Source organism: Vicia villosa, linkage group LG3 (genome assembly GCF_029867415.1).
Source record: "Vicia villosa cultivar HV-30 ecotype Madison, WI linkage group LG3, Vvil1.0, whole genome shotgun sequence".
Classification (NCBI taxonomy): Eukaryota; Viridiplantae; Streptophyta; class Magnoliopsida; order Fabales; family Fabaceae; genus Vicia; species Vicia villosa.
In genome coordinates, this window is record NC_081182.1 from 47,774,065 (window position 1) to 47,800,203 (window position 26,139).

Below are 26,139 nucleotides of genomic sequence, written 5' to 3' on the forward strand. Positions count from 1 at the left end.
TCTGTTCTTGAAATTCTTTTAAACTATTGCTCAACATGTTAGTCAAAACCCCTTTCGTCGACGTGATTTCTCATGTCGAAGCTTGTCAAAAATGCTTTCCATCATTTGTTAGTTTCTCAACGTGACTTGATTTTGAATTTCTCTTAGCTGGAATTCTTAGGCTAACAGATGCCCCCAAAAATGCCACTTTCAAGCATATGTGTTAGATGGAAGAAAGATAACATTATTGTAATCTTTCAACATTGTTCCAACAACCTGCACATATCACATCAAGTAGACGTTTATTCCATCATGACAAACTTTCTACCAAACCGTCACATCAAAACGTGCAAACGGATGATCATAAATTTGTACCTCTTGCCACCCAGCTGCATGAAAAGGTGGATGTTTGCCTTGGCAAAGTCATCTTGTGTGGGCTTTATAAGTCTTTGGGGGCTGACAACCACTTGCCTATTTCCTTCATGAGTCATTTTTAAAGAATCAAATATAAACTTAGCAGAGTTTCTATTTGTAATTTTCTCAAATATAGGTAATTTCTCATGCACGATGCTCTAAACAAAATGACTAATATTTTCAACTAACTTGAGGTTCCAAATCCAAGAACAAGTCATTGTCTGAATACGAGGTGAATTGGGCTCCAAAGTTAACCAAAAATAAGTTGAGTTGATAAAATAAGTATCTAATACCTAAAGTTCCCAAATAAGAATATATTCGGAGTCGTCATTAGTAAAAACACTAGTCATCTCCATTTTTATGTCTTGAGGAAGATGGATGGAAGTTATGTCAAAATTCCAAGTACCATAATTGCATACATCCATGATATGTAGGTGTATGCTCATCCATTGAATGAATTTTGTCACAAATTCTATCATTTGGGAGCCATTTATGAAAATGATCTCTCTCTACTCTGGTGATAAAACCCGATTTGAGAGCCTCTGCTTTAGCAATAGAACGTCATGTGTCTGATGCTCCGAAGTAGTTATGCGTCTCTAGAATATGGACTACAAAATTATATATAATTGATAATAATTAAATCCATAACTTGTCTGAATTGTGAAAAAGTTCTCAAACATATTTATCAAACTTGACAAAATTAACATTATATCATATGAGTTTATTGAACTGCATATGATATTATGGATTAAAACAACAATGTTTAATAAAAATTAAAAAAATATAAAGACTAGATCCAAAAAAGAACACTATAATTAACAAACTAAAATTATATTTAAGCTACAAGATATAAAATTGGCGTGCCATTAATAATTGTACATACAAACAAATTACACAGATTAAACGGGTAAAAAAACGCCTGCGAAGTCCCAACCCGTGCTATCTATGTATGCAACAAACACAAAGCACACCGTTACTGAATCCAACTAGTTGGTAGTAGTAGCACACCTTTCCTTCCTCGTTGCACCACTACCCACGTGCAACGCGTGTCTATTCTATACTATATTTTCCGATTGATAGTCACAGTGATTAACCGATTCAGATTAACGGTGATCGCATCCACCACCACCACCGACCGTCTCTCTCATCTGAACTGAAGGATCACAGTATCAATCAATGGCCGTGTAAGTTCATTCATTCATCAATCACTAACTCTAAAACCTTACTCTCTTGAGTTGATTTAGTTTTAATTATGTATGTAGTAGTGGAATGAAATGAACTGAATTACCCTAAATTGATATTTGACAGGGTTGCTTCTGCTCCTGGAAAAGTGTTGATCACTGGCGGTTATCTTGTTTTGGAGAGACCCAATGCAGGACTTGTTCTCAGTACTAATGCTCGTTTTTATGCTATTGTTAAACCTATTTACCCTGAAACTAGACCTGATGCTTGGGCCTGGGTCTGTAATTTATTCCATTTTCTCATTTAATTTTTATTATTTTTAGTTTGATTTTTGATGCTGTTATATTATATGTGATTGAATTGCTTGCTTTTCCTTCAGGCTTGGACTGATGTTAGATTAACTTCTCCTCAGCTATCCAGAGAAGCTTTGTATAAATTAGCACTCAAAAATCTTACTATACAAACTGTTTCTTCAAGGCAGGTTTCTTATTTATCTCTAAATCAAATCAATTTATTCATAGTTCAATTGTGGACCTTGAATTTTACACCTCATTTACTAACAAGTCATGTAGAAAGTGTGTTAATAATTGGAATCCTCAGATTGTACTTTCTGTAGTTTCTCACTGTTAATAGTTTGACATAGGGTCTGCTTGAATTGGTTTATTTGAGCTTATTTATTGACTTAAGTACTTGTAAGATTCCTGAGACTGTTTGGAAGAACTTATGACATATAAAATCTCCAACATAGCTTATAACTTACATGAAAACAGATGGAGAGAAGTCAAACAACTATTGGTAGAGGAAGACCTAGAAAAACCACAAGAGAAGTTATTAAGAAATATCTCAAACATGGTCCTGGATAGAATATTATGGCAGGAGTTGATTCATGTAGCTGATTCCACTTAGTGGGATAAGGCTTGGTTGTTGTTGTTGTTGCTGTTAAAGAAATAACTTATATATAAGGACTTATATGATAAACGCTCATAGCATAAGTGTGTAATTATTTATTTATCCAAGCTGAGTCATAGATAGGTGATGCTTACAGGAATTGGTTTGTTCTTTCAGTGAAACAAGGAACCCTTTTGTGGAATATGCAGTGCAATACTCCGTGGCTGCTGCTTATGCAACGTTTGACCAGAATAAAAAGGACTTGTTACACAAACTACTTTTACAAGGTAATGCTGTTTTTATCACCCCCTTTTAATTATGAATGGGTAACAACAACTTCAAACTTCCAATTTTATAAATGGATTTGTTGTGCAGGACTTGACATTACAATTTTGGGTTCCAATGATTTTTATTCTTATAGGAATGAGGTAATTTGCTCCTGTTTGTATACTTTCCACATATCATTTTTTCTCATCCTTTCTAGTCTTTCTCCTTCAAATTTGATAGCTTGAAAATTTCGTATCGTGTTTAAAAGCTTAGACCAAGAAGTTTGTCTGAATAACTACTCCTGCAGATTGAGAGGCGGGGACTCCCTTTGACACCAGAATCATTGGCCACCCTTCCACCTTTTGCCTCCATTTCCTTCAATACCGATGATGCTAATGATGGAAATCGTAAGCCTGAAGTTGCTAAAACTGGGTTGGGCTCATCTGCAGCCATGACAACAGCTGTAGTTGCTGCTTTACTTCATTACCTTGGCGTCGTAAAGATCTCCTCTTCAAAAGATCATCAGGACAGGATGGATATTGCAGATCTTGATATGGTTCATAAAATAGCTCAAACAGCACACTGTATTGCACAAGGGAAAGTTGGTAGTGGGTTTGATGTAAGTTCCGCCGTGTATGGTAGTCACCGCTATGTGCGGTTTTCCCCCGAAGTGATTTCTTCAACTCAGGTTTGTGCCCTCCGCCTTCCTCTTCTCATATATGTATTGTGCATTGAGAAACAACACTGCAACTTTCAATAATCATGTTCATCATATAAAGACTCACAATAGAGTCTGCAAATTCAACATAGAACTGGTGTAATGCACCCTCCCTGTTTTATTTAATTTGACCATATTTGGCTTCTATCTCGAGATTATTGACAGGTATTACCTGTTAACTCTTGAAATTCCGTGGGCAAATATGTTCAATAATAATACTATTTAGTCGCCGTTGTGCATTGTATTCGTTCAATTTACGCAAACTTGTAACTTTGGTACTTTGTCCCTTCCATATGGATTTTTTGTAAAAGTGAAAAAGAAAGAAAAAAAAAACCCAAGGTAACTAATTGTTGCTTTAGCCGCATTATTTTAATTTACCTGCTATTGTTAACAATCATGCTAGGATTCTCCTGTTTGTCATCTCTTACATTGATCGACCACGCGTTGTTTTTGAATTATTGGAGATGTTGTAGAAACATCAAGAATTTCATTCACTTTGCAGGTTGCAGCTACAGCGGTGGCCTTGCCAGAAGTAATCAGTGACATTCTAAAAGGAAATTGGGACCATGACAGGACCCAGTTCTCTTTACCACCTTTGATGACTCTTGTAAGCAACTTGAACTTTGCATATGTTTGTATTATTATATGTTAACATGTCTTGTCTTAACTGCTATAACGCTTACACCCTGCTCTGCCTCCCTTCTCCCCTGCTATTTCTCCTTTTTTTTTTTTACTGAAGGGCGGGGTTGAGGCTGTACCTAACTTTATATTTATACTTTTGATTTCTATTTAATTACCTGATTTTAATGGTTACAAAAATGTTGTCTTATTAGCCTTCGTCTAGGTTTCTCAAAAAATTGAGTTTTTCATTGCACAGACACCCTTTCCTCTTGGCAATCCACATTTTGAAGTTATGGTTTCTGTACCATTAGCCTTCTACTTCACAAACAGAGCTATGTTTTTGCTTTTATTTTATTTAACACATTGTCATTTAGATTCAGACTTTACTTTTTGAATATTGGGGTTCTTTCTATATATGGGAATCCGGTGTTTTTCACGTACTTATTCTTACATGATACCATTAAAGATTTCGCCGGAGTATTCTTTTTTATGGCAGTTATGTCAAGGAAACAACTGATAACACTAATATAAAAGGTTTTATTTAGTCCATAAGAATCAGCCTTGTTTTCTTAGCTTAAAGAATTTTTTTGAATGACCAATAAAGGCTTATCTATTATTACTACTTTTTCGTGCTGTTTTATATTATTATGCTTTTCAATAAATAGTTGCTGGGAATTTTTTAGCGGCACTTGTAAACCTTGAAATGCATTCAATGTTAATGACCCACGAGATAATAGGATTCAAGCAAGGTGGATGAAATGAAATGCATTCAATATAAGGAAAATCTTGTAGAGCTATAAGACCTATACTGTTGTATGAAATTAAATGTTAAGGGAGAGGGATAAATTTCCAACAAGAAAATAAGCAATGTCAAAAAGATGAGTATTACGAAGGATGAGTGACCACAAAAGACAAGATAGGGTTGTGGATGAAATTTTTAGAGCGTTGGTATACCTCCTATTATGAAGTAGATGGTAGAGCTTTGTGTTTAGGCATGTAGTAGTAATACTGGTAAACGGTAGACCATATAGAGGATAGTTCAATAAAGCAGTAGGAGACCGAGGAAAACTATTTTCCTTACCGTAAAGGACTTTATTTGTTTTCATTAAACCTTATTTATGATAGGGCATTCTGGTGTCATTAATGTAGTTGATGCCACCTAGTGGAAAAAGGCCTTAGTTATAATTTTGATGACCTAAGAGAGAGAAGCTTATTGCTTATTTTGCAATAATAATCTTAAAATCTAGTAAACTTGCCTCGTTGTGCAAGTTATCAGTCTAACAGACATAAAGCTTCTTCAATTTTTTGAATATAATCTAACTGCCTAAGTGAGCAGTACATAAAGGTTACTTGTTTAGTGTCCAAATTTATATATCGAAGAAGTTGAACCATACACTAAAATTGAAATTTAATATGTTCCCACATATATATATACCGACTACAGTTAATACTGCACAAACTTTGCCTCCTGAGAACCCGGCTTTTTGTTATTGATAAGTTTTTTTAATCTTGACTTTCAAATTTTACTATCTTCTTTTTCATATTAAAGGAAATGTGGCGTCTTTGATGCCTCTTGTCCTCTTCTCGTTCTGCGACTGACTTATGGCAATTACTCTCCTCACCCTAAGATGTTTCTCCTTTTAGGTACTAGGGGAACCTGGAACTGGTGGATCGTCCACACCATCAATGGTTGGTGCTGTCAAAAAATGGCAAAAGTCTGACCCTCAGAGAGCTCTGGAAACATGGCGAAGATTGTCAGATGCAAATTCAGCATTGGAAACACAACTGAACTTGCTAAGAAAATTAGCGAAAGAACAATGGGATGCATACAAGTCTGTGATTGACAGCTGCAGCATCCTCAGATCCGACAAGGTATTTTGTTGAGATAACTTACGGTTGTTTAATCAAATAGAAGTAATTTGAAAATAACAGGATTTTTCCTATGCAACTAAAGTATATTGACCAGCAGTTCTCATCATTAAACTCTAACAACTTAAACTGTGCCCCAATCATTTTCTTTGCTTTTGCATTAAGGATTAAACTTTCACAATTCTTTCTATTGGTTTTTCATGAATTATGGTATCTTTAATGATTAGACTCATACGTCTTCTATTACTTTTGATGGGACCTTATTTTTTCACAAAGTTTAGTAGCCATTGGAACCTTGGTTTTCACTTTCAGATTATGAACTTAATTAGTAGATGTGTGATATGATTTCCTTGTGACTGCTCTTTCATGCTATGAGGTTTTAGTAATCTTTCATATATTGTGTCATTTCTTCTTGATTTTCTTATTTCGTGTTGATGTTTGATATGCAAATTGCATAATCAGTGGATAGAACAAGCTTCTGAGCCTAACAAGGAAGCAGTTATTAAAGCACTCCTAGGCTCCAAAGAGGCAATGGTGGGGATCAGATATCATATGCGACTGATGGGTGAGGCTGCAGGTGTTCCGGTAAGATAATTTCACTAGCTGAGCACTTAGTTATATATGGTTCTCTGTTTGTATGATATCCGTTTTGCTTATAAAAATAGGTATGTCCAGGTGGAATATATGTTGCCCTTATGGAATTTGTTGTAACTTTGTTAAAATTAGTCATTTTGCTTTATTCATTAATAATAACTCATGAGGTACCACAAATCTTTCTGTGGAATAAAAATGATTGGCAAGCTAAGGCTGGATATTGTTCGTGTCCATAGTTGTTCGCTCACTTGCAATCTGCATCCACGGAGAAAGATAAGGAGTGTTTCCAGTTGGGGGTCTTGAATTTGGTTTCAGTATATTGAGCTTTAATTAAAACTTAACCTTGACTGAAATATCTTTCAGAAGACTAATAACTGTTCAGATACCATCTACAATTGTGTTCATGATTGATTGATCATTTCAACAGTTCATGAGTTCAGCAGTCTCATCATAATTTGTAATGTATGCAGATTGAACCAGAATCACAAACACAACTTCTAGATGCTACAATGAACTTGGAAGGTGTATTGTTAGCTGGAGTTCCTGGCGCAGGAGGATTTGATGCAGTCTTTGCTGTTACTTTGGGAGATTCAAACAGCAATGTGACGAAAACATGGAGTTCAGTTAATGTTCTCGCCATGTTGGTTAAAGAAGATCCTTGTGGTGTTTCATTAGAAACTGCTGACCCACGAACCAATGAAATCACATCAGCTGTATCTTCTATTCGTATTGAATAAGTTTATTTCCATCTGTAAAATAAGTCACCACAAGAATATTCTGTGGAATGTGGCTTTTAGACTAGGCATTGTTAGTTTCTTTCCCTTTTTTACGGGAAAAGATGAGTTGGGTGATTGAGAATAATCTTGTGTTGGTTTTTTGTGCGCCCCTCCAATAGTGCTTGGAACAGGAAATTCTTTGAATAATAAATGTGTTGTCCAAATACATCCCTTTCCTTTTTTGGATCTATCCACCTTTCTGTGACAGGTAGAAAAATTATTAACTAACAAAAATCTTGTTGTTTGCTTTATTGCGTGTGATGTGAGGGATTCAGATTACATGCAGTGATCGCTTACTATCTTTCCAGAAGTGTTTTAACAAAACTGTCCAAGGGGGAAGAATAGAAGGTAACTATTAAATTCTGTTTCTCCCTTCTCTCTTTCACTACAGAGACTTTGTATTTTCCCAATTCATTGATACCCAGAAACCAAACGCATGACAGTTCCTCTTCCCTCTGGTTGTTCCAGCTTCATTGTCCTATCTTAAGTCATGAATGGCTATCATAACAAGTTTTTGTTGGTTGTGACTTGTAATGAAAATAAATGGATTCACAAAACAAAATGTCTTTACTGCAATAATAAACCACCAAGAAAATTTGGAGCTCTTAATATATAAAGTTTGTTTTTTTTGTCAATTTATATATTAATTTCCACCTGAAAATTTATGTAATATTTATTTGAATTGAATTGGAAATTGATGCAGAAAGTTTCAATTTACTTGAATTGGAAAATCTATAAATTTATGTAATATTTATTCATTGTATTAAAAAAATAATTAATTTAATGACTTGAAAATGGACGATATTAATCAGAGGTAAAATTAGTAAAAATTAATTTTATATTGAAAAAATAAAATAACACTTATATTAGAACAAATTTCTTTTGGTAAAGATACATTGATTGAGACGGTGCGATTGTTGCAATCGTGCAATTGTTGCATAATAGAGAGTAGATGGCAGTACATAATATCAATAGCAAACCATTTTTTCCCTGACAATTTAAAAGATATGGAGAGATAAACAATAATCATGTGTGCTCGCACTATACAATTGAACAAATAATGATGTTCATAGATATGCACACCCTACACACCATTTAGTAACTTCAAATAATCGAAAAAACTTGAAACTTCTAGTTCTAATAACTTGAAACTTATCGAAAAAATCAACGATAAATAATCGATAAATATTCAAAAACAACGAAAAAAATCCTCACCAGAAACACATTCTGATACTAAACTTCCATGATAATGAGTATGTAGTTATTTCTTCCATACTTCATCTACCATTTCATTTTCATCTGTTAATTCAAGAAACACAGTTGATCTTTATATATTCAGATTAAGATATTCATTGCCAACCCTAAAACTGCCGCACTCGGCCAGAGATTTTGCATTGAGCTCCCTGCCATATTTGCAGACATAATTCAGACCCACGAGAAGCTCAGTGATGATTTCTTCTGTCTTTTCTTGATTCGCAAAGTAAAGAGTTTGAACCAGCAACACGTTTGTTCGCGAAACAAAGTTCTGTTGCTCAAAACTCCTCTCGGTTTGCCATCTTATCATGTTATGAGCAAGCGGTGCCAACCATTCCAATATGCTTGACATTGCTTCATTCCATTCTCCTGCAAGACTCGTGTCATAGACTGATGACGACGCCATGGTCTTGGTAAATGGTTTTAATTTGGCTTTGAGGGCGATTCTCACACGTCTTGGTAACATGTTGTACATGTCATCTCTTGCATCAAGACCTATCAAGTGCGGAGAAGCTGCTAGCTTCTCAATCACAATTATAACATTTGCATAGTGAAGTGCTAAAGCAGCAGCGCCAAGGGTTTCAGGTGGAGGATTTAAAAGCTTGCACATAGATTTGAAAACTGATTGAGTATGATGAACTACTTTGCCAAGACTGAGAAGGTTTGAATTAGCGTCTTTGGGATTCTGAACCCCGTTGTGAACACCGCTTGCACTTGAATGACAGTCAATGATGGAAGAACTGTCCCAAGCCATGCATCCTTTGAAAGGTCCTACTTGAGTCATTCGACTGTGTCTTGTGTGAGTTTCCTTCCCAGTTATGCCAGTAGAGTGTTTATAAAAGTTCCAAATCTTGCTCATTTTTTTTGTTCTACTAAGTGGAACCGATTGATTCGCATTCCTTCCAAGGGGACCCGAGTAAAAACTGACACCTGTATGCTTTCCTAAAATTGGGCCCGACTTTGTGGATGAGTCGCCATGGGGACCTGAATGAGAAACGCTGGTTTTATTTGTTCTAACCATTGGACCCGAATGAGTAACGCTGGCTTTATTTGCTCTAACAATTGGACCTGATCTCCTAATATTATTAAGAGGTCCTGAAGAAAATCGGGCAATATGATTCTGTGATGGATCGAATGAAGATTGAAATAACGCAGAGACTGATTGACTTCTATAAATGCTCTCAGAATCTAAGACACTCGAGTTATTGTTTCCACCATCATCTACCATCTCTTGAATTCCGAATACATGGTTGATCTTACAGAATATTGTGAATAACGATCTTGCCAAAAGATGTATCGTGTAATCATATGTCCTGTTCCATAGAGAAATATCCCTCAAGCTTTTCACCTCGTGCTTCTTCCATGCAACTTTCTTCTGATACTCACTTAAACTTACACCATCCGACTCACCATTAGGCTTCACTCTCGCAAGAGTTTGCTCCAGCTCAGTAAGCACCTCCATCTCTTGATACAGACTTGCATTAGTCGATATAAATTTTTCCATCTTTTTAATCTTTCTTTCCATCTTCTTGCTAGTGAATTCCCACCCATACGGATCCGTACCCGTAGTGATAAACCCATAAAAGGTACTTTCAAAACCTTTCAAAATCGGATCGTTGCATTTCTTAGAAAGCCTAGCCACGGACTCGGCCACATGTGCCATATTCTCGACTATCTCCATACAGATCAATCGTTCAATAAAATGATCATCATCTGAAACAAGCTTTCTTATGCCAATTGAATTTGCAATCTCTTCTCTCAACCTTGCAACCTGTTTATCACTCAGCGATTGCCATAAATTAACAAGCTTGGACATCAAACTCGCTATTTCAAATGCTAATACTCCAATCACCTCCCCGGAGTTAGCATCATGCTTCCGAGGAGCCCTCCACAGATTACGAAACCATGACTCCGCAACCATTGCTTATCTAGAAATGGCAAGAAACTATCCTCTTTAAGGCGATTTCTTTGTCATAGCTCTGTAATACTCAGCAAATAACACACAAAACAAGACTGTCAAAAAGGGTGTAATACTCAACAAATAAAACACACATTTTTTCAGACGTGTCAGTGTTACAGAGCTTGCAAGGTGTCGGTGTTACAGAGCTTGCAACGAATCATCAACGATACACCAATAAAAACTGTCTCAAGTAGCTCAAAAAAAGGTATATATATTCAAGTACAATCAAAAAGCAAAGCTCCCATTTTTTCTTGTTACTCTTTTTGGTTTGTCAAATGTCCTTAGGCCTTTTACTTTCTAAAGGATAAAATTGCTTAACTAAGAAGCAAAAAGGGAATACAAATTTTCTTATCTAGAAAACATTGGTGAAGAATATATACTTATAAAAGAAAGCTACACAACAAAAACCTAAATGTTGATCCTATTCTCTTACTACTCAAATTCAATGTTGAAGGTTCCTCAAAAAAAAAAAAGGTGAATGTTACTACATTTTTCTAGATAAATGGTCCAATATCAACAATTCAAACTAAAATCACAATTAGAAATGAAAAAATAAATGACATAAATCTTAAACCCCAAGAACTAAACCCAAATCATACAAGCAAACCCAGATTGCAAAACCTTTATGAAATCACAAAGTTACAAACTTTTTGTCATTGAGATACTTTAACAGACATTTTGATTATATGGGTCAAAAAGTTTGTCAGTAAAAACTCAAATCTCAGACCAGAAAGTGATTATAACAAGCAAAAGGCAAAAGGAGTGTGATAAAGCGGAGTAGAAGAAAACTCACCGATCAGAGAAAAGCAGAAGTAGCCATGTGGGAGATGAAGGAAATGGGATGGGAAGGTGCACATGGAAATTGGAATGAAATGCAAACAAAGTTGAGAAATTGAGAAGCAGAGAGAGAGAGAGAGAGAGAGAGAGAGAGAGAGAGAGAGAAAACGAGTGAAAACCAACTACATCCAAAATATAATTATTATTTAGTTTCAAAATTAATAATACTCCATCAATATTCTACAGCTCATTTTTTATATTTGTTTTTAAGATTGGTATTTATTTTTAAGATATTAGAGTGTATTTGGTAAGTCAAAAAAAAAAAAACTTTAACAACTTTTTTTTACTTCTTAACTCACATTAATATAAGAGAGATCTCTTTGATAATGTTTGTGTAACTTTTATTTTGTATCTTTTTTATTAGTCTATGAATTTTTATAGCTTGTCTTTTTTATACTTTTTATTTAACAAAAACTTATTCTTGTTGTTCAATATACTACCTTTTATATTAATTGTTTTTTAATTGAAAAACTAACAAAGTGAAAGATGATGTAATGTTTAATATTATTTAATAAAATTTAAATTATATAATGAATTTTAAAATACTATTGATTATTCTCAAGTTGGTAAAACACCGAATGAGAATCAACAAGATCTACCAAGACGAACAAAAAAATTAGAATATATTTTTATTGATTATTCTCATTGTAGTTTTATAGTAGAATATTAGACAATAAATTTATTTTTATTATTATTTTAAATTGAGCTTAACAATTTAATTATTATTGTAATCCCTTAACTTAATTTAATATTTCATTTTAGTCCTGTAACTATTACATTTTAATCCTTTAAAAACTACTCTGTTAATTAATTTAATTTATCCTATTAACTTTTAAACATTAAATGTCTTACTGATCCAATATTTTTAGCATCCACCATAGTTTTTTATTTTATTTTTAATTTTAACTGTTTAATCTTGTTAACAAATTGCACACCTTGACTCTTGACAATCCATTAATTATAATGATACATTATCAATATCTTATTTCTTTTCACATTTCTATCTTCTTCATCTAGATCTTCACATTAACTTCACCAGTCTTTCTCAAAATTCAAAAAAAAAAAATTTGCGAAAAAATATAATTAAACATCACTCAAAACTTTAACCATTTTCAGACCTTCGAGGCAAAGGCTTCTAGCCCTTTTCTTTTTATTGCTCACATTAAAATCTCAAAATATTAATCATTTCTCCAAATCCATGTCTCTAATGCAGTGTTTTAAAAATCGGACCGGTCATCGAATCGGTGAGGGTACTGGATCACTGGTTTATCGGTTGAACCACTGGGTCACTGGTCGAACCGCACGACCAAACCAGATTAAATCGGATAACTCGGTTGAATAGACCTGTCATTATATAGGTATAAAACCGGTCAAACCGGATAATTCAGTCTCTAAAAAAATATAACTAGCTTTTAAATTTTTTAAAAATATCATATCATAAATTCACAATTTCATAACTTAAATTCAAATTTTAAACAAAGATATCACACATAACAAAATAGTAAAAAATTACAAAGTCTAATGGCAAACAAAGTCTAATTTCAACATAATATAATTGAATAGTTTATAACAAAATAACTCTAATGTGTACCAAATTTAATTCAAAATAAGATCCTCCTAAAAAGAAAATCAAATAAAATTCAATATGTTTATGCTATTTGACAAAATTTATTAGCAAAGATAACAAATAGACAATAAAGATTTTAATTTGTCACTAACGAAAAAAATTACGTGAGAATGCTATTTAAGTAATACACTACTAAATATATTAAAAAAAAATTTAAAAGAAATGTTAAAAAAAAATTTTAAAAAAATTTTAAAAAAAATTTTAAGAAAAAAAAAACAATTAAACCGCCGGTCTTCCGGTTTTCCCAGTTTTCACCGGTTCCCACCGGTTTGATGGCATACCCGATCTGACTATTGAACCAGACCGATTACCAGGCCGGTTCCCGGTTCGACCGGTCCGACCGGCCGGTCCGGTCCGGTTTTTAAAACACTGCTCCAATGTTTCTGAAGTACTTGTGGACATTTATTTTTTCCACAACTAGAAGGGTTAATCTCTTATTCATCCAACTCTATTTTCTCATTAATTTTCAATGATACTAACAAAGATTGACATAGGTAAAAAGTGGTTGGTAGCTAGCTCCAATTATAAATTTAAAAAGACAACAGACTTCGTATTCAACAATGTTTAATTTAGTTTATGGAAAAACGGTAATATTACCTTGTGCTTTAGGAACACAAATTAAGAACTAAATAAAAAAAATTATCTTGAAAATTGTGAATTGATTTTAATAAAAATATAAATTTAATACTTTTATTGTTTTTCTCAATAAAAACTTTCTATAAATGGGTTTATTAGCATTACCCAAAAAAACAATGTTACAAAGTGACCTTTCTTAGCGCTCACTGAAAGTTTTTTTCTTTACCATTGATGTAGGTAATCGAAATGGATAAGATTTTGAGCTTCTTCAAGAAATGAATAACCCAATTAATAGATTTTGGATTTTATTAACTCGTGGTCGGGGAGTATAAGGTAAAAATATTTAAAAATAGAATATGTTATTAAATAATTTATTTTTTTAATTTTTTAAAAGTTGAATGTACCATTTTAAAACAAACTAGTAACAAATTCAAGCACACGTAGAAGTTCTGGTCTAGTATGCGCATTTATTTATATAATATATTTATTTTAAATAGAAGGTTAAAAAAATATATTTAGATCAATAATTGATTTTTTTCATATATAAAAATATTTAAATTAATAATAAAAAATTTTCCGTATATTATTTTTGGATCATAAATTTCATTTTTTGTATATAAAAATATTTAAATCAATAATAAATTTTTTCCCGTGTACAAATATTATTTATGTTTAAGTATTATTTACAAAAATATCTGGATTACTAGTAAATTTTCGTATATAAAAATATTTAGATCAATAATAGATTTTTTCCCGTATACCATTTTTTAATCAAAAGTTTTTGAATCATGAATACCATTTTTCGTATATAAAAATATTTAGATCAATAATAAATTTTTTTCCGTATACAAATATTATTTATGTTTACAAATATATATATATATATATATATATATATATATATATATATATATATATATATATATATATATATATATATATATATATATATATATATATATATCAATAGTAGATTTCTCATATATAAAAATATTTAGATTAATAATAAATTTTTTTCCTGTATATTATTTTTGAATAAAAAATTTTTAGATCATAAATATCGTTTTTCGTATATAAAAATATTTAGATCAATAATAAATTTTTTTTCGTATACAAATATTATTTTTGTTAAGGTATCCTTTACAAAAATATCTAGATCAATAGTAAATTTTCGTAGATAAAAATATTTAGATCAATAATAAATTTTTTTCCGTATATCATTTCTGAATAAATTTTTTTGTATCATACCATTTTTCATATATAAAAATATTTATTTCAACTAATTAAAGTCAATTATATAATTTATTTAAAATAAAATAAATATAACAACCTTTAAATCTGTAAATTAAAGATAAAAAATATATATTTCAACAGGATTCATAAATTTCCATAAAAAGGGAATTATGAAACTTATTAAAATGTGAAAGATAAAAATAAAATGAAAGACAAAATTGTTTAACAATTTTTTTATAATTATTTTTAATAGAAAAATATATGTTTATTTATATTTTACCTTATATATAAATATTTTTTTTTACATTATTTATAAAAATATTTTAATAATAATAAACTTGTTCACGTTTAAAAAAAATTAAGATTCAGTCGTTAATTTAAAAATATTTTAAACTAATTTATAAAAGGGTACAATGTGAAAAAGAATATAATATCATTTCTACCTTTAAGTCATACTAAAACATCGGGAAACAAAATAAATAATAGGATATTGCATATTGATTTGACAAAAAAATTACTTTTAAACCAAATCTTTTGAACCAAAATAATTTTATACTATAGTTTACGTATGAAGTACTTTGTGCAAGTAGCAAAAATTTGTTTAGAACAAAAAAGTTGAATCAGTTAAAAAAAACATTAATTAGACCTAAAATACCCCAAAATCAAGATATGTTAAAATTATAAACAGGGATAGAGATAATATTTTAAAAACCATTACTTTTCTTATATTACAAATATTTCTCCCTTTAGTTTCGTGCTTCAGGGAAACAAGTCAATATTTGAAAGAAAAATTAAAAAGTTGTTTAGTTGGTAAAAAGCAATTTCAAAGATACTCCTGACACTCCATGAATTCCTTGCAAAGAAAACCATACGACTAAAATATGTTGAAATATTGAGTACTTCATTTTAATTCTACTGTTTTGGGACACTGGAGTAAGAGAAGATCCAAAAAAAAAAAAAACTAACACTAAAATATGCCAATATAAGATCTGCCAACCTCTCAATATTTGACCTACATGTCTAAAACACCAAACCTTAGAATCACAAGGGGAAGAAATAGGAGTCTAACTTCCTTTTTTCTGTGGTGCCAGTAAAATATTAACAGCACTAACCAACTAAAATAGCTAAACCTATAGCTTCATTAGAACAGACATATCAAAGTGCTTCTGGATAACGTAGTTCTGCTGGACCAGGGCCTAATATCCCTTTCTGCTCGCTAATCTTGCCCAGCCCAATAGAAGACTCGAGTACAAGTCCATTTATTTCATCCTCTCGCCAGGTTGTTCCCTGTAAAAATTAGTTCGGATGCAAAATAATTTAATTTTTAATTTATAAAACAATTGAAAATAATAATTCTGCAAATCAAATGCCATGAGGTAGAAGCATTTTGTCAAATCTAGTCGACTACAATAATTCTATAAGCTCGCAATAGTAATTTCAGAATTTTCGATTTTAAAGAAATAAGCTTATTAGTTGCTTGCTTTTCCTTGAAGAAAGCTAGAGTTGCCCACCTTTTTACCTTAATATATATCATTTCAAAAGAACTTTTCCGGTATAACTTATCTCAAGTGATTTCGTCAATATATTTGAAGATTTACTAGTTATTTTACAATTAAACAATAAACATATATAGAGTTTCACCCACCATGCACCTGACAACATTATAGGAAAATAAAATTAAATCTGATCAAAATATAAATTCAAAGGAGTGCATCAAGGTAAAATAGCTCATAATAATCATTAATTACTTACCTCTTCGAGGTTATAGCCAACATCTTGCAATAATGGAGTTGCAATCGGGGGTGCAACTTCTGGGTCAGGCTTTTGAAATATAAATGTTGTATAGAGGCCTGCATAGGAGTGAGGAAACTAATATATGAGTATTCTCATGAATAATAGTTGTAAGTGAGCCTAAGAAACTTACAAGCAATAAAAGGATAAAAAGAAACGATTAATGCATTACCTAGCGCATCATATGATCGAGGAAGTAGTCTACCCCTAACATCCAAAAGGTTTGGAGCGTAGTTCGCAAGCAAGCCTGATAATTGAGCTCTTAAAGCAACAATCAAAGAAAGTAAATTGAATAAAGTCTTGCAGTTTGCAATCTCCAAAATTATTAACATTGCAAATTATATAATTGAAGGATTTACATAGAAAGGATCAGTCTCCTCTTGAGAAGATGATACTAACCTGTTGTCATCATAAAACTCGGTCAAATTTTGGATCTCCACATACTCAAGACCAGCTTCCCTTGCCAGCCTGTGTTTTATGAAGCAATTGACACATGAGACCAATTCTACAAGTCATGATTGAATAAATGAACCTAAAAGGTACAGTCAGACACCCACTCCCTCCGATGTTTAAGTTTTACCATCCATATCTAACAAAGTCAATGTCTGCGTGTTTGGAATTTCTTTGAGTGAAATCTAAGCGAAATCAAGCATTTTCATTTTAAATCAGACTTGTTAGGTAATAGTTACACCATAGTGGAATTTATACACTGCCTTGGCAGAAACCCGCAGAACTCTCAGTTGTCAATCTTGAGTTTTGAAATTAAGGATACCTGATTAAACTTGGAAAATGAACCAGGCAATGGGTTTCAGCAGAGACATCATTTGCAAACTTCAGCTGATATTTCTTTCCAAATAATGGAAACCTGGAAATCATTATGCAGATTCAAATGAATGACAATAAACTGTAATTGAAAGCAAAGTATAAGCAACATGCAGTTAATACATTATGGAGATGTGTACTTTTCTTCTTCAACTTCAAAAGTAATTGTGTAATTCTCTGTCCGGATGCAGTTGGGAACAATGTTTGCCTTCATGCTGCTGCCTTTGTTGTGATAGGATTCAACATTCTTCTGATACTTGGCCCTAGATGTAGACAATGTTAATATCATCCGGTGTATCTGTGTATAAGTATCTCATGCAGCTTTATATGATTTATAGGAGAGTAAATACTCAATTCGGTCCCTGTAATTATATGACAGCATAAATCTAGTCTTCAACAATATCAATAGTTCAAAATGGCCTCTAGAATCTCGAAATGTTAACCAGGTGCGCCCATATGTCTAGGTTTGATATCAAATTCATCCTTGAGATTATTCGCTTAGACTCAAATGCATCCCCGGCACTACTTTTTTTTTTATAAACCGAGGGGGACGGCATGACCAACTTAATATCATTATAGTCCTAGCAAATACCAACAAATGGACGAACTGGACTAAAATTTTGTAATTTTAGGGATTATTTTGGAATATTGTTAGGACATCATATGAGAAATGCCACTCAAATTAGCTGTTAGCACGGCTGCAACTCCCTAGCTCGGTACCCAACAGGTTTGTGCTAGACCTAGAAGGAATGGGAAATACCGGAGTGGGTGTATTGGGATTATTTCCATGACGAATAGCGAGAGAGAAATTAAACAGTGTAGTGGAAGTAGTTATATAGGGACTAAGGAAGAGAGTGTTAAGAATCTGTGGTTTGTCCTAACTCAACCATACAAAACCGGTGTATAGGGTGAGACTTGCCTCCACTTATAAACACATGTTCAAGCCATAAATTGTCTGATGTGAGACTCTTAACACACCCTCCTCACGCCAAGGACTGAACATTTGGGGTGTGGAAATAAAAGGTGGATGGCCCCGATAGCAGAAACCTAATAGCAGGTGGCCTGACGCATCTTAAACGAGGCTATTGATACCATGTTAAGAATGTGAGGTTTGGCCTAACTCAACCATACAAAACCGGTGTATAGGGTGAGGTTTGGCCTAACTCAACCATACAAAACCGGTGTATAGGGTGAGGCTTGCCTCCACTTATAAACACATGTTCAGGTCATATATTATCTGATGTGAGACTCTTAACAGAGAGGAAGGTATCTTTTGGGAAACCATATGTTAATTATGGACAGAGAATATTATTCTTTGTAGGAGCTTGGCAATGTGGGCATGATATTCGTCCTTTTCAGCTATCTTCCACATTCAGAAATAATACACTCCTTTATTTTTATTATTGATCTATTTTTCTTCTAATTGTTGCTACTGTAATCCGGGTTTGTATTGATTGTTAATGTAGGTGATTAGATTAATAATACAGTTCTACAATTTAAGGGACCAAATTAGATATTTACTCAATTCGTGGAAAAACAATAATGAAGACAAAGGTAATAGAGCTCAGCTGCAAAAGAGATGGAAGAGATCTATATGCATAAAATTGATAGAAAAAACTACAAGCACTGGGAAATTTTTTAAACACAAGATCATTCATTCTCTGAATCTGGACTTCATTTTATGTGGATTTCATCTGAAACCGCTTGACAGAAATAAATATCATTATTATAATAAAAGCACTACACAAGTGAAATAAACTAAGCATCCCGACAAAAGAGAAAAGGAGTGCACCTTAGAGTCATTCACTAGCAGAAAACTCTAAATCTAAGCCGAGGATCAATCCGGAAATCCAGTTTGACACTATTTGAATTTGAACATTATAATGTTCAAGAAAAAGAAGACTGAGAAATTTAAGACGTAGTTCAAAGATCACCCAAAAAATGACTAAAAGAAATCTTGTTATGGAAATTAGGTCTTCTAATACAGCATCTACCCTAATCCAGTGGAAAATTAAGCCAAAATCTGCAAACAAGAGGATTTTATCCAACTACATGTCAAGTTTAAGAGATGAAACTGAATAAGAGGGACAACGTATGTACATGCACTTCTTTTAGCTTTCCGGGGCACTGTTTTGCAGAATAATGGAAACATTTCTGGTTGCAGTAACGATCTTAAAGCAAAAGAATCCAAGAAAATTAAAACTTTATAACTGGATGCAAAGCGACAGAAAGTGATTGAAGTGGTTCATTCAAAATCGAGCGTATAACGGTACTTTTATTCTGTGTAAGTGGTGCCAAATGGGCAAACCTTACACCAAATCTATAAAAATTTATTTGGACACACAAAAAACAGAGAGCATGCAACTAAACGGGGGGAATAATAGGCCTTTGACAATTAAGTCCCATACCATATAGTAGATGAGTCAGGAGTAATACCGAGAAAATATCCCCCGGGTTTCAGTAGAAATGAAACGTTTTGAAGAAGTCTCCGTGCTTTCTCTTCAGTTTCAAAACACAACTGCATTAGAGATGTTAATCAGAAGAAAACCAAAAAGCAAATCCGAGTAAACAAATCAAGAGAAAAAACAATGCATCAAAAGTGATAACGACTACAAACAAAAACTATAATATCTCTAAAGGACTTGAAACACTACCTATCAGCATATGCTCTATCCTCTTTCTTTACGAAAGCACAAAAAACAAAGGATTAAAAAATAAAACTCCACGGAAGTTACTCCATTTTGTAATAGGCATAAAGTAAAAGATAGCATTCAAAACATTATTCGAAAGTAAATATAAGACCTGCAAATGTTGCAAACAGCATACAAAATCAACCGTATTGATCTTCTCCTCCAAACGCGTTTCTATATTTTCCTGTCAAGAAAACAAAGTTCAATTTAAAAAACCCTAAGTTAGTTATAGCAGCAACATATGAATAAGAAAATATTGGTGAGTGACTAACTGTGGAAGGATCAAGTTGAAAGAAATCAGCGGTGTAAGATTTCCGATTACTCTCCCAAGCTTGTCGAATTTGGTCTATCCCGGACGAACAAACATCTATACCAATGTAGTGGCCAATTTGTGCGTCGAGCCATTTATCGGTATCAGCGCCACCTCCACAATACAAGTCGCAAACCTTCAAGATTGAAATTGAATGGAAAATGAGAAAGGGAAGAGATGAAAATGGAATTGAAAAGGGGAAAGTGATACGGACCGTGGCGTAGGGGTGAGCGAATATCTTGATGAGAGCCATTTTGGCGAAATCGTAGAGGCGTTGGTGGTTTGAATTGGAATCGATCTTCGCCGCTGATTGAGTACTCGTCATTCTCTTCTTCGAGGTTTGATGGAACTGGAGATGATGATTCGGAGAACTGTAAAGAGCAGCCACTACTGCCTGCTTACCCAGCAACGGCTACTCTTCTACTTTACTGCCTCCTGGGTGTGTTTGGTTTAGAAGAGAAGTTGTGAAGAGAGAAGTAGGAGGGAGAGAGTGAGAGAAGAGAGAAAAATGTGAGAAATAGAGTAGATTTAAAGTATTGTTTGGTATAATAGAAAGAGAAGAGAAATAGAAGAGAGAGAAGTAGAATAATTTTTTAAATTGACTATAATAACCTTGTCAAAAAAATTATTTGTTATTTTTATTTTAACTATTTAAATTAAATGATTAATTTCATTAAATTACTTTACTTTTTATTAATACATGGTGCACTAATTTAATATCTGTTTAGTATTAAATTAAATATTTTATTTTTATATTAATGAATTGTTAATTAATAAATAACTTAATTAAACCACCCTTCATTCATTTCTTCTCCTAGCCTTGTATATGAAGATTGTACTGTTTTTCAGCAACTTAATTATTTCCAATCTCACGTCAAAAAGTTCATAACCATTTATATTGAAAAATAAGGGCATAGATGGAAAACTATTAAAAACAATCTTCTATTTTCATTTTCTTCGCTGGTCTGAGGAGAAAGAAAAAGGTGGTAGGACCCACCAATATTTGATCTCTCTTCACTATTTCTCTTATGTTCCAAACAAGAGAAGTATATATTTCTCCCCTACCTCTCTCTCCCCTATCTCTCTCGTGGCTTTTTCTCTTAAACCAAGCACACCCTTAGGGTGTATTTGGTTCGGGGTAGATGGAGGGGAGGGGAGGGGAGGGAATATTTTTAATTAAATGTGTTTGGTTCAAATTTTATGAGGGGAGGGGAGAGAAGGGGAGGGGAGCAAAACTCCTCTAAAATCTAAATCACACGTTTTGCGTCTCTCTAAATCGGGGGATTTGGAGGGGAGGGGAGGGGAGAGAATGTGAACGTTAATATTTTAAAAATTATTATAATTACTATAATATCCTCAATTTTATTTTAATATTTTAAAATTATCCATTTTATTTTGTATTATTACTCTTTTCTATGTAATTTTTCTTGATTACTTCCATCAACTTATTATAATTATTCTCCACCTTCAAATTATTTTGAAGTTTTTGACCTTAATATAAATCATAATCATTTCACTTTTTTGATTTTTTGATTTTATTTGTTTTTTTCTAATTTTTTTTATATATCCTATCATATTTTCTTTTATATCAAATTTTAAATCTTTCATTTTAATTTTTTAATTTATTTTATTAAAAGATTTTTCACATATTTCTTTTGACCTCAATGTTTTTTTAATTTTATCAAATATTAACAGATTTTTTAATTTATTTTATTAAAAGATTATAATTTTTTTAATTTTTTAAACCTTAAAATATGTATAGATTTTTCACATTTCAATATCATATTGGATCACTTAAATAAGATAATAAGGATAAAAATTTAAATTATTAATAAAATCCCTCCTCTCCCCTCGTGAACCAAACATATTTTTAATTAAAATCCCTCTCTTCCCCTCCCCTCCCCTTGTTTGAACCAAACACCCATCTGATTAAAAAAATCCCCTCACCTCACCTCCCCTTCTCTCCCCTCCATTAAAATCACTTCCCTCTCCTCCCCCTCATTTGAACCAAACAGACCCTTAATAATCTCTCTTGGAGGAAATTTAACAACGTAATCAGCAACAAATTAATCTACTTGATCAATATTTTATTTTTTAATTATTTATTTAGATTATTCATTGAGCAAAACCCCTCTAAAACACACTTTTTGCGTCTCTCCAAATCGAGGGATTTGGAGGGGAGGGGAGGGAATCTGAACGTTAATATTTTAAAAATTATTATAATTATTATAATATCCTCAATTTTATTTTAATATTTCAAAATTATTCATTTTATTTTGTATTATTACTCTCTTCTATGTGATTTTTCTTGATTACTTCCATCAACTTATTATAATTATTCTCCACCTTCAAATTATTTTGAAGTTTTTGACCTTAATATAAATCATAATCATTTCATTTTTTTGATTTTTTTATTTTATTTATGTTTTTTTCTAATTTTTTTTATATATCCTATCATATTTTCTTTTATATCAAATTTTAAATCTTTCATTTTAATTTTTTAATTTATTTTATTAAAAGATTTTTCACATATTTCTTTTGACCTCAATGTTTTTTTAATTTTATCAAATATTAACAGATTTTTTAATTTATTTTATTAAAAGATTATAATTTTTTAATTTTTTAAACCTTAAAATATGTATAGATTTTTCACATTTCAATATCATATTAGATCACTTAAATAAGATAATAAGGATAAAAATGTAAATTATTAATAAAATCCCTCCTCTCCCCTCGTGAACCAAACATATTTTTAATTAAAATCCCTCCCTTCCCCTCCCCTCCCCTTGTTTGAACCAAACACCCATCTGATTAAAAAAATCCCCTCACCTCACCTCCCCTTCTCTCCCCTCCATTAAAATCCCTTCCCTCTCCTCCCCCTCATTTGAACCAAACAGACCCTTAGTAATCTCTCTTGGAGGAAATTTAACAACGTAATCAGCAACAAATTAATCTACTTGATCAATATTTTATTTTTTAATTATTTGTTTAGATTATTCATTGAACAAATACGCCTTCTATCGTAAATTATATGTCACTTTATCTAAAAAAAATAAATTAAATATCATTATTATTATTATTATTATTATTATTATTATTATTATTATTATTATTATTATTATTATTGTAAGTAAAATGATATAAATTAAGAAAGTTTCTCATCCAACTCCTCCGTATGTCTCTTATACACCACGCAAAATTTCAAAGCCTCAATCACCACTGAACCAACTACAGAAGATTTTTTCCAATTAATTTGTAATTTAATTAAAGATTTTTCCAATTAATTAGAAAAATCCCAAATTAATTATGTTTGATTACATCTACCTAATCGTTAAAACATAGTGAAATTTTAGATTTTCCCCATTAATTGAGAAAATCTCAAATTAAGTTACAAATTAATTGGTAAAATCTCAAATTAATTTCTCAATTAATTGGAAAAATATCAAATTAATTAAATTTATGAAATCTTCTGTAGATGAGTTCTGTAGATGCATCTACGGAAGAAACCAATTTTTTTTAAAAAAATGTGCTTCCAGAGATACATGAAGCACGAGGACAAATTGGTTAATTCGATGGTGTGTAAGAAGGGTATGGAGTTGATTGAGAAATTCTCTAAATTAATATTTGATCAATATTTTATTTTTTACTTATTTGTGTAGATTATTCATAGAACAAATACGCCTTCTATCGTAAATTATATTCACTTTATCTAAAAAAAATAAATTAAATATTATTCTACACTATTATTATTATTATTGTAAGTAAAATGATATAAATTAGAGAACTAAGACCATCTTTGGGCTGGACACCAACTTTTAAGAAAAAGTGGATATTGCAATTGTGCTAGGTGGAGAACGTTGCATTGCATTGCAACTAGAGCTGTCAAATGGGTCGGTCCGGTCCAGCCCGCTTCGGCCCGGTGGGCCAACGTGTTTTAATGGGCTGGTCCGGCCCAGCCCAATTGCTAAATGGGCCACATAAAATGAGCCCGACCCATTTTTCAAAGGCCCGTGCGGCCCGATGGGCCAGCCCGACCCGTATTTCAATATTATAATTTTAATTTTATAAAAAGGATGTAATGGATAAATGCAATACAACATAAGTAGAAAGTCATCATAAACGTATATACGTGATGTTTAAAATATTTATCCATAAATATATATGAATACCACAAAATCATCCATCTAAAAGTATAAAGTAACTTAATACTCTTTAACATTTCTTTATGACTTGAAAACACATTTATAAAATCATATCTTATCTCAATCTTTTTTCTCCAAAATTTTCTCTACATCTCACAACCATTTCCTTGATCACATCATTTTGAAAATATATCTTGATCCTCTTTAACATTTCTTTATGACTTAAAAACACATTTATAAAATCATATCTTATCTCAATCTTTTTTCTCCAAAATTTACCAAAATCTTTTTTTAATGGGCCAGCCCGAAGCCCGCTTGGCCCGGTCCGGCCCAGCCCATAAAAAACATAGGCCCCGTGGGTTGGCCCAAAAAGATAGGGTCGTGTTTTTTAAGGTATTTTGCGGCCCGGCCCGCGCTAAATTGTAGGGCTTATGGGCTGGCCCAATGGGCCGAGCCCATTTTGACAACTCTAATTGCAACTGTTGCATGGAATAAAAAATATTAAAAATTATAAATGTGGTGTGTTTCGGCTTTATTATGAATAGAGTATTAATATATAAAGTAAAATTGTGATTTTATGACAGAATCTAGCTCGGAAGTAGGCGAGAAGGCTCTTTACACGCGGGCATTATCTGTAGATAACGCCTCTAACTTAAAGGGAAGTAGTGCCATGATAGTGTTAGAAGGACCAACAACCTGTTAACGGAGCAGTCGTTGAAGTTTGAGTTCAAGGCTAACAACAATCAGGCCGAGTAAAGAGGTATCATCGCCACCATGGTCCTCGCCTTGAGATGGGCACTTTGAATTAGAAGGTCAATAATGATTCCCAATTGATGGAAAATCAAGTCGTTAAGAAATATCAAAAGAAGGAATCAAGCTCACCAAATATCTAAAAAATATGCATGATTTATTTTTCAAGCTTTTGAAATGATTTATGTCCCCAGGAAATAGAACTTAAGGGTGAACCTTCTCTCTAAACGTGCCAACACAAAAATAACAGGACATAATCGCATTGTAATTCAAGAGACTCTCGCCGCCCCTAATATCAAGGTGGATCCGACCAATACCCTTAAAATCGTCCATACCACCTACTGGATAACGCAAATAATACGTTATCTCCAATCAGATAAACTGTCGTTGAACGAGTTAGAGGCAAAGAAAATTTGCAAATGTGCAACAAAGTACACCATGACGTTAGAGAAACTTTGCAAAATGGGAAGGTTTTCCTCATGCTAATATGTCTAAGAGAACATGAAATCACCTTAGTCCTTGCAGAGGTGCAAAGGGGGGTTTGCGAAAGTCACATTGGTGGACGAGCCTTATGTTAGACTTGTGACTCCACACATAAGAGGGAGTTAATTTTGGGGGTTTGAAAAAAGGTAATTTAAATTGAGAAAAACATTTAAGTAATATCATCAAAATAATAAATATGCAGAAAATAAATAGTCAAGGGTAAGAGAAATGACACCAGAGAATTATACAGATTCGGTCATGAATACCTAATCTTGTCTCTAAAATTTGATATTTTAGTAGGTTAAACTGTCGAACTCCCTTATACAAGAAAAAAAAATGAAGTTTCAGGCTAACTT

The 26,139-nt window shown here is 32.5% G+C and overlaps 3 protein-coding genes across 4 annotated transcripts; 1 reads left to right on the top strand and 2 right to left on the bottom strand.

The window, feature by feature from the left end:
- Nucleotides 1–1,272: 1,272 nt before the first annotated feature.
- On the top strand, nucleotides 1,273–7,472 carry LOC131661312 (phosphomevalonate kinase, peroxisomal-like). The gene is made up of 10 exons (XM_058930812.1): nucleotides 1,273–1,577; nucleotides 1,702–1,852; nucleotides 1,955–2,052; nucleotides 2,641–2,750; nucleotides 2,839–2,891; nucleotides 3,038–3,418; nucleotides 3,951–4,055; nucleotides 5,714–5,941; nucleotides 6,401–6,523; nucleotides 7,003–7,472. Exons 1-10 carry the CDS (start codon nucleotides 1,570–1,572, stop codon nucleotides 7,267–7,269), a joined length of 1,524 nt encoding a protein of 507 aa, XP_058786795.1. The 5' UTR covers nucleotides 1,273–1,569; the 3' UTR covers nucleotides 7,270–7,472.
- Nucleotides 7,473–8,417: 945 nt separating this feature from the next.
- Nucleotides 8,418–11,476, bottom strand: LOC131661311 (protein PSK SIMULATOR 3-like). The gene is made up of 2 exons (XM_058930811.1): nucleotides 11,316–11,476; nucleotides 8,418–10,541 (listed from the first exon to the last, which is right to left on the bottom strand). The coding sequence occupies exon 2, from the start codon at nucleotides 10,481–10,483 to the stop codon at nucleotides 8,636–8,638; it is 1,848 nt and encodes a 615-aa protein (XP_058786794.1). The 5' UTR covers nucleotides 10,484–10,541; nucleotides 11,316–11,476; the 3' UTR covers nucleotides 8,418–8,635.
- Nucleotides 11,477–15,677: 4,201 nt separating this feature from the next.
- Nucleotides 15,678–20,904, bottom strand: LOC131661313 (mRNA cap guanine-N7 methyltransferase 2-like). Of its 2 annotated transcripts, XM_058930813.1 has the most exons (10): nucleotides 20,623–20,902; nucleotides 20,371–20,544; nucleotides 20,211–20,282; nucleotides 19,817–19,926; nucleotides 17,549–17,671; nucleotides 17,359–17,451; nucleotides 16,986–17,054; nucleotides 16,759–16,847; nucleotides 16,548–16,645; nucleotides 15,678–16,082 (listed from the first exon to the last, which is right to left on the bottom strand). In XM_058930813.1, the coding sequence occupies exons 1-10, from the start codon at nucleotides 20,731–20,733 to the stop codon at nucleotides 15,951–15,953; spliced, it is 1,071 nt and encodes a 356-aa protein (XP_058786796.1). In that variant the 5' UTR covers nucleotides 20,734–20,902; the 3' UTR covers nucleotides 15,678–15,950. The 2 variants fall into 2 exon arrangements, with proteins under 2 accessions (XP_058786796.1, XP_058786797.1); XM_058930814.1 differs by lacking the exon at nucleotides 15,678–16,082 and having other exon boundaries at nucleotides 16,542–16,645; nucleotides 16,759–16,833; nucleotides 20,623–20,904.
- Between the last annotated feature and the right edge of the window lie 5,235 nt (nucleotides 20,905–26,139).

Excerpts from the sequence above, each read along its gene's own strand:
- LOC131661312 (XM_058930812.1), top strand. Across the intron at positions 2,053-2,640 it reads ATACAAACTGTTTCTTCAAG|TGAAACAAGGAACCCTTTTG; the intron begins GCAGGTTTCTTA and ends TTGTTCTTTCAG. Across the intron at positions 2,751-2,838 it reads ACACAAACTACTTTTACAAG|GACTTGACATTACAATTTTG; the intron begins GTAATGCTGTTT and ends TTTGTTGTGCAG.
- LOC131661311 (XM_058930811.1), bottom strand. The coding sequence starts at position 10,483 with ATGGTTGCGGAGTCATGGTTTCGTAATCTGTGGAGGGCTCCTCGGAAG.
- LOC131661313 (XM_058930813.1), bottom strand. The coding sequence starts at position 20,733 with ATGACGAGTACTCAATCAGCGGCGAAGATCGATTCCAATTCAAACCAC. Across the intron at positions 17,672-19,816 it reads CCTGACTCATCTACTATATG|GGCCAAGTATCAGAAGAATG; the intron begins GTATGGGACTTA and ends GTCTACATCTAG. Across the intron at positions 17,055-17,358 it reads CATTTTCCAAGTTTAATCAG|GCTGGCAAGGGAAGCTGGTC; the intron begins GTATCCTTAATT and ends CATAAAACACAG.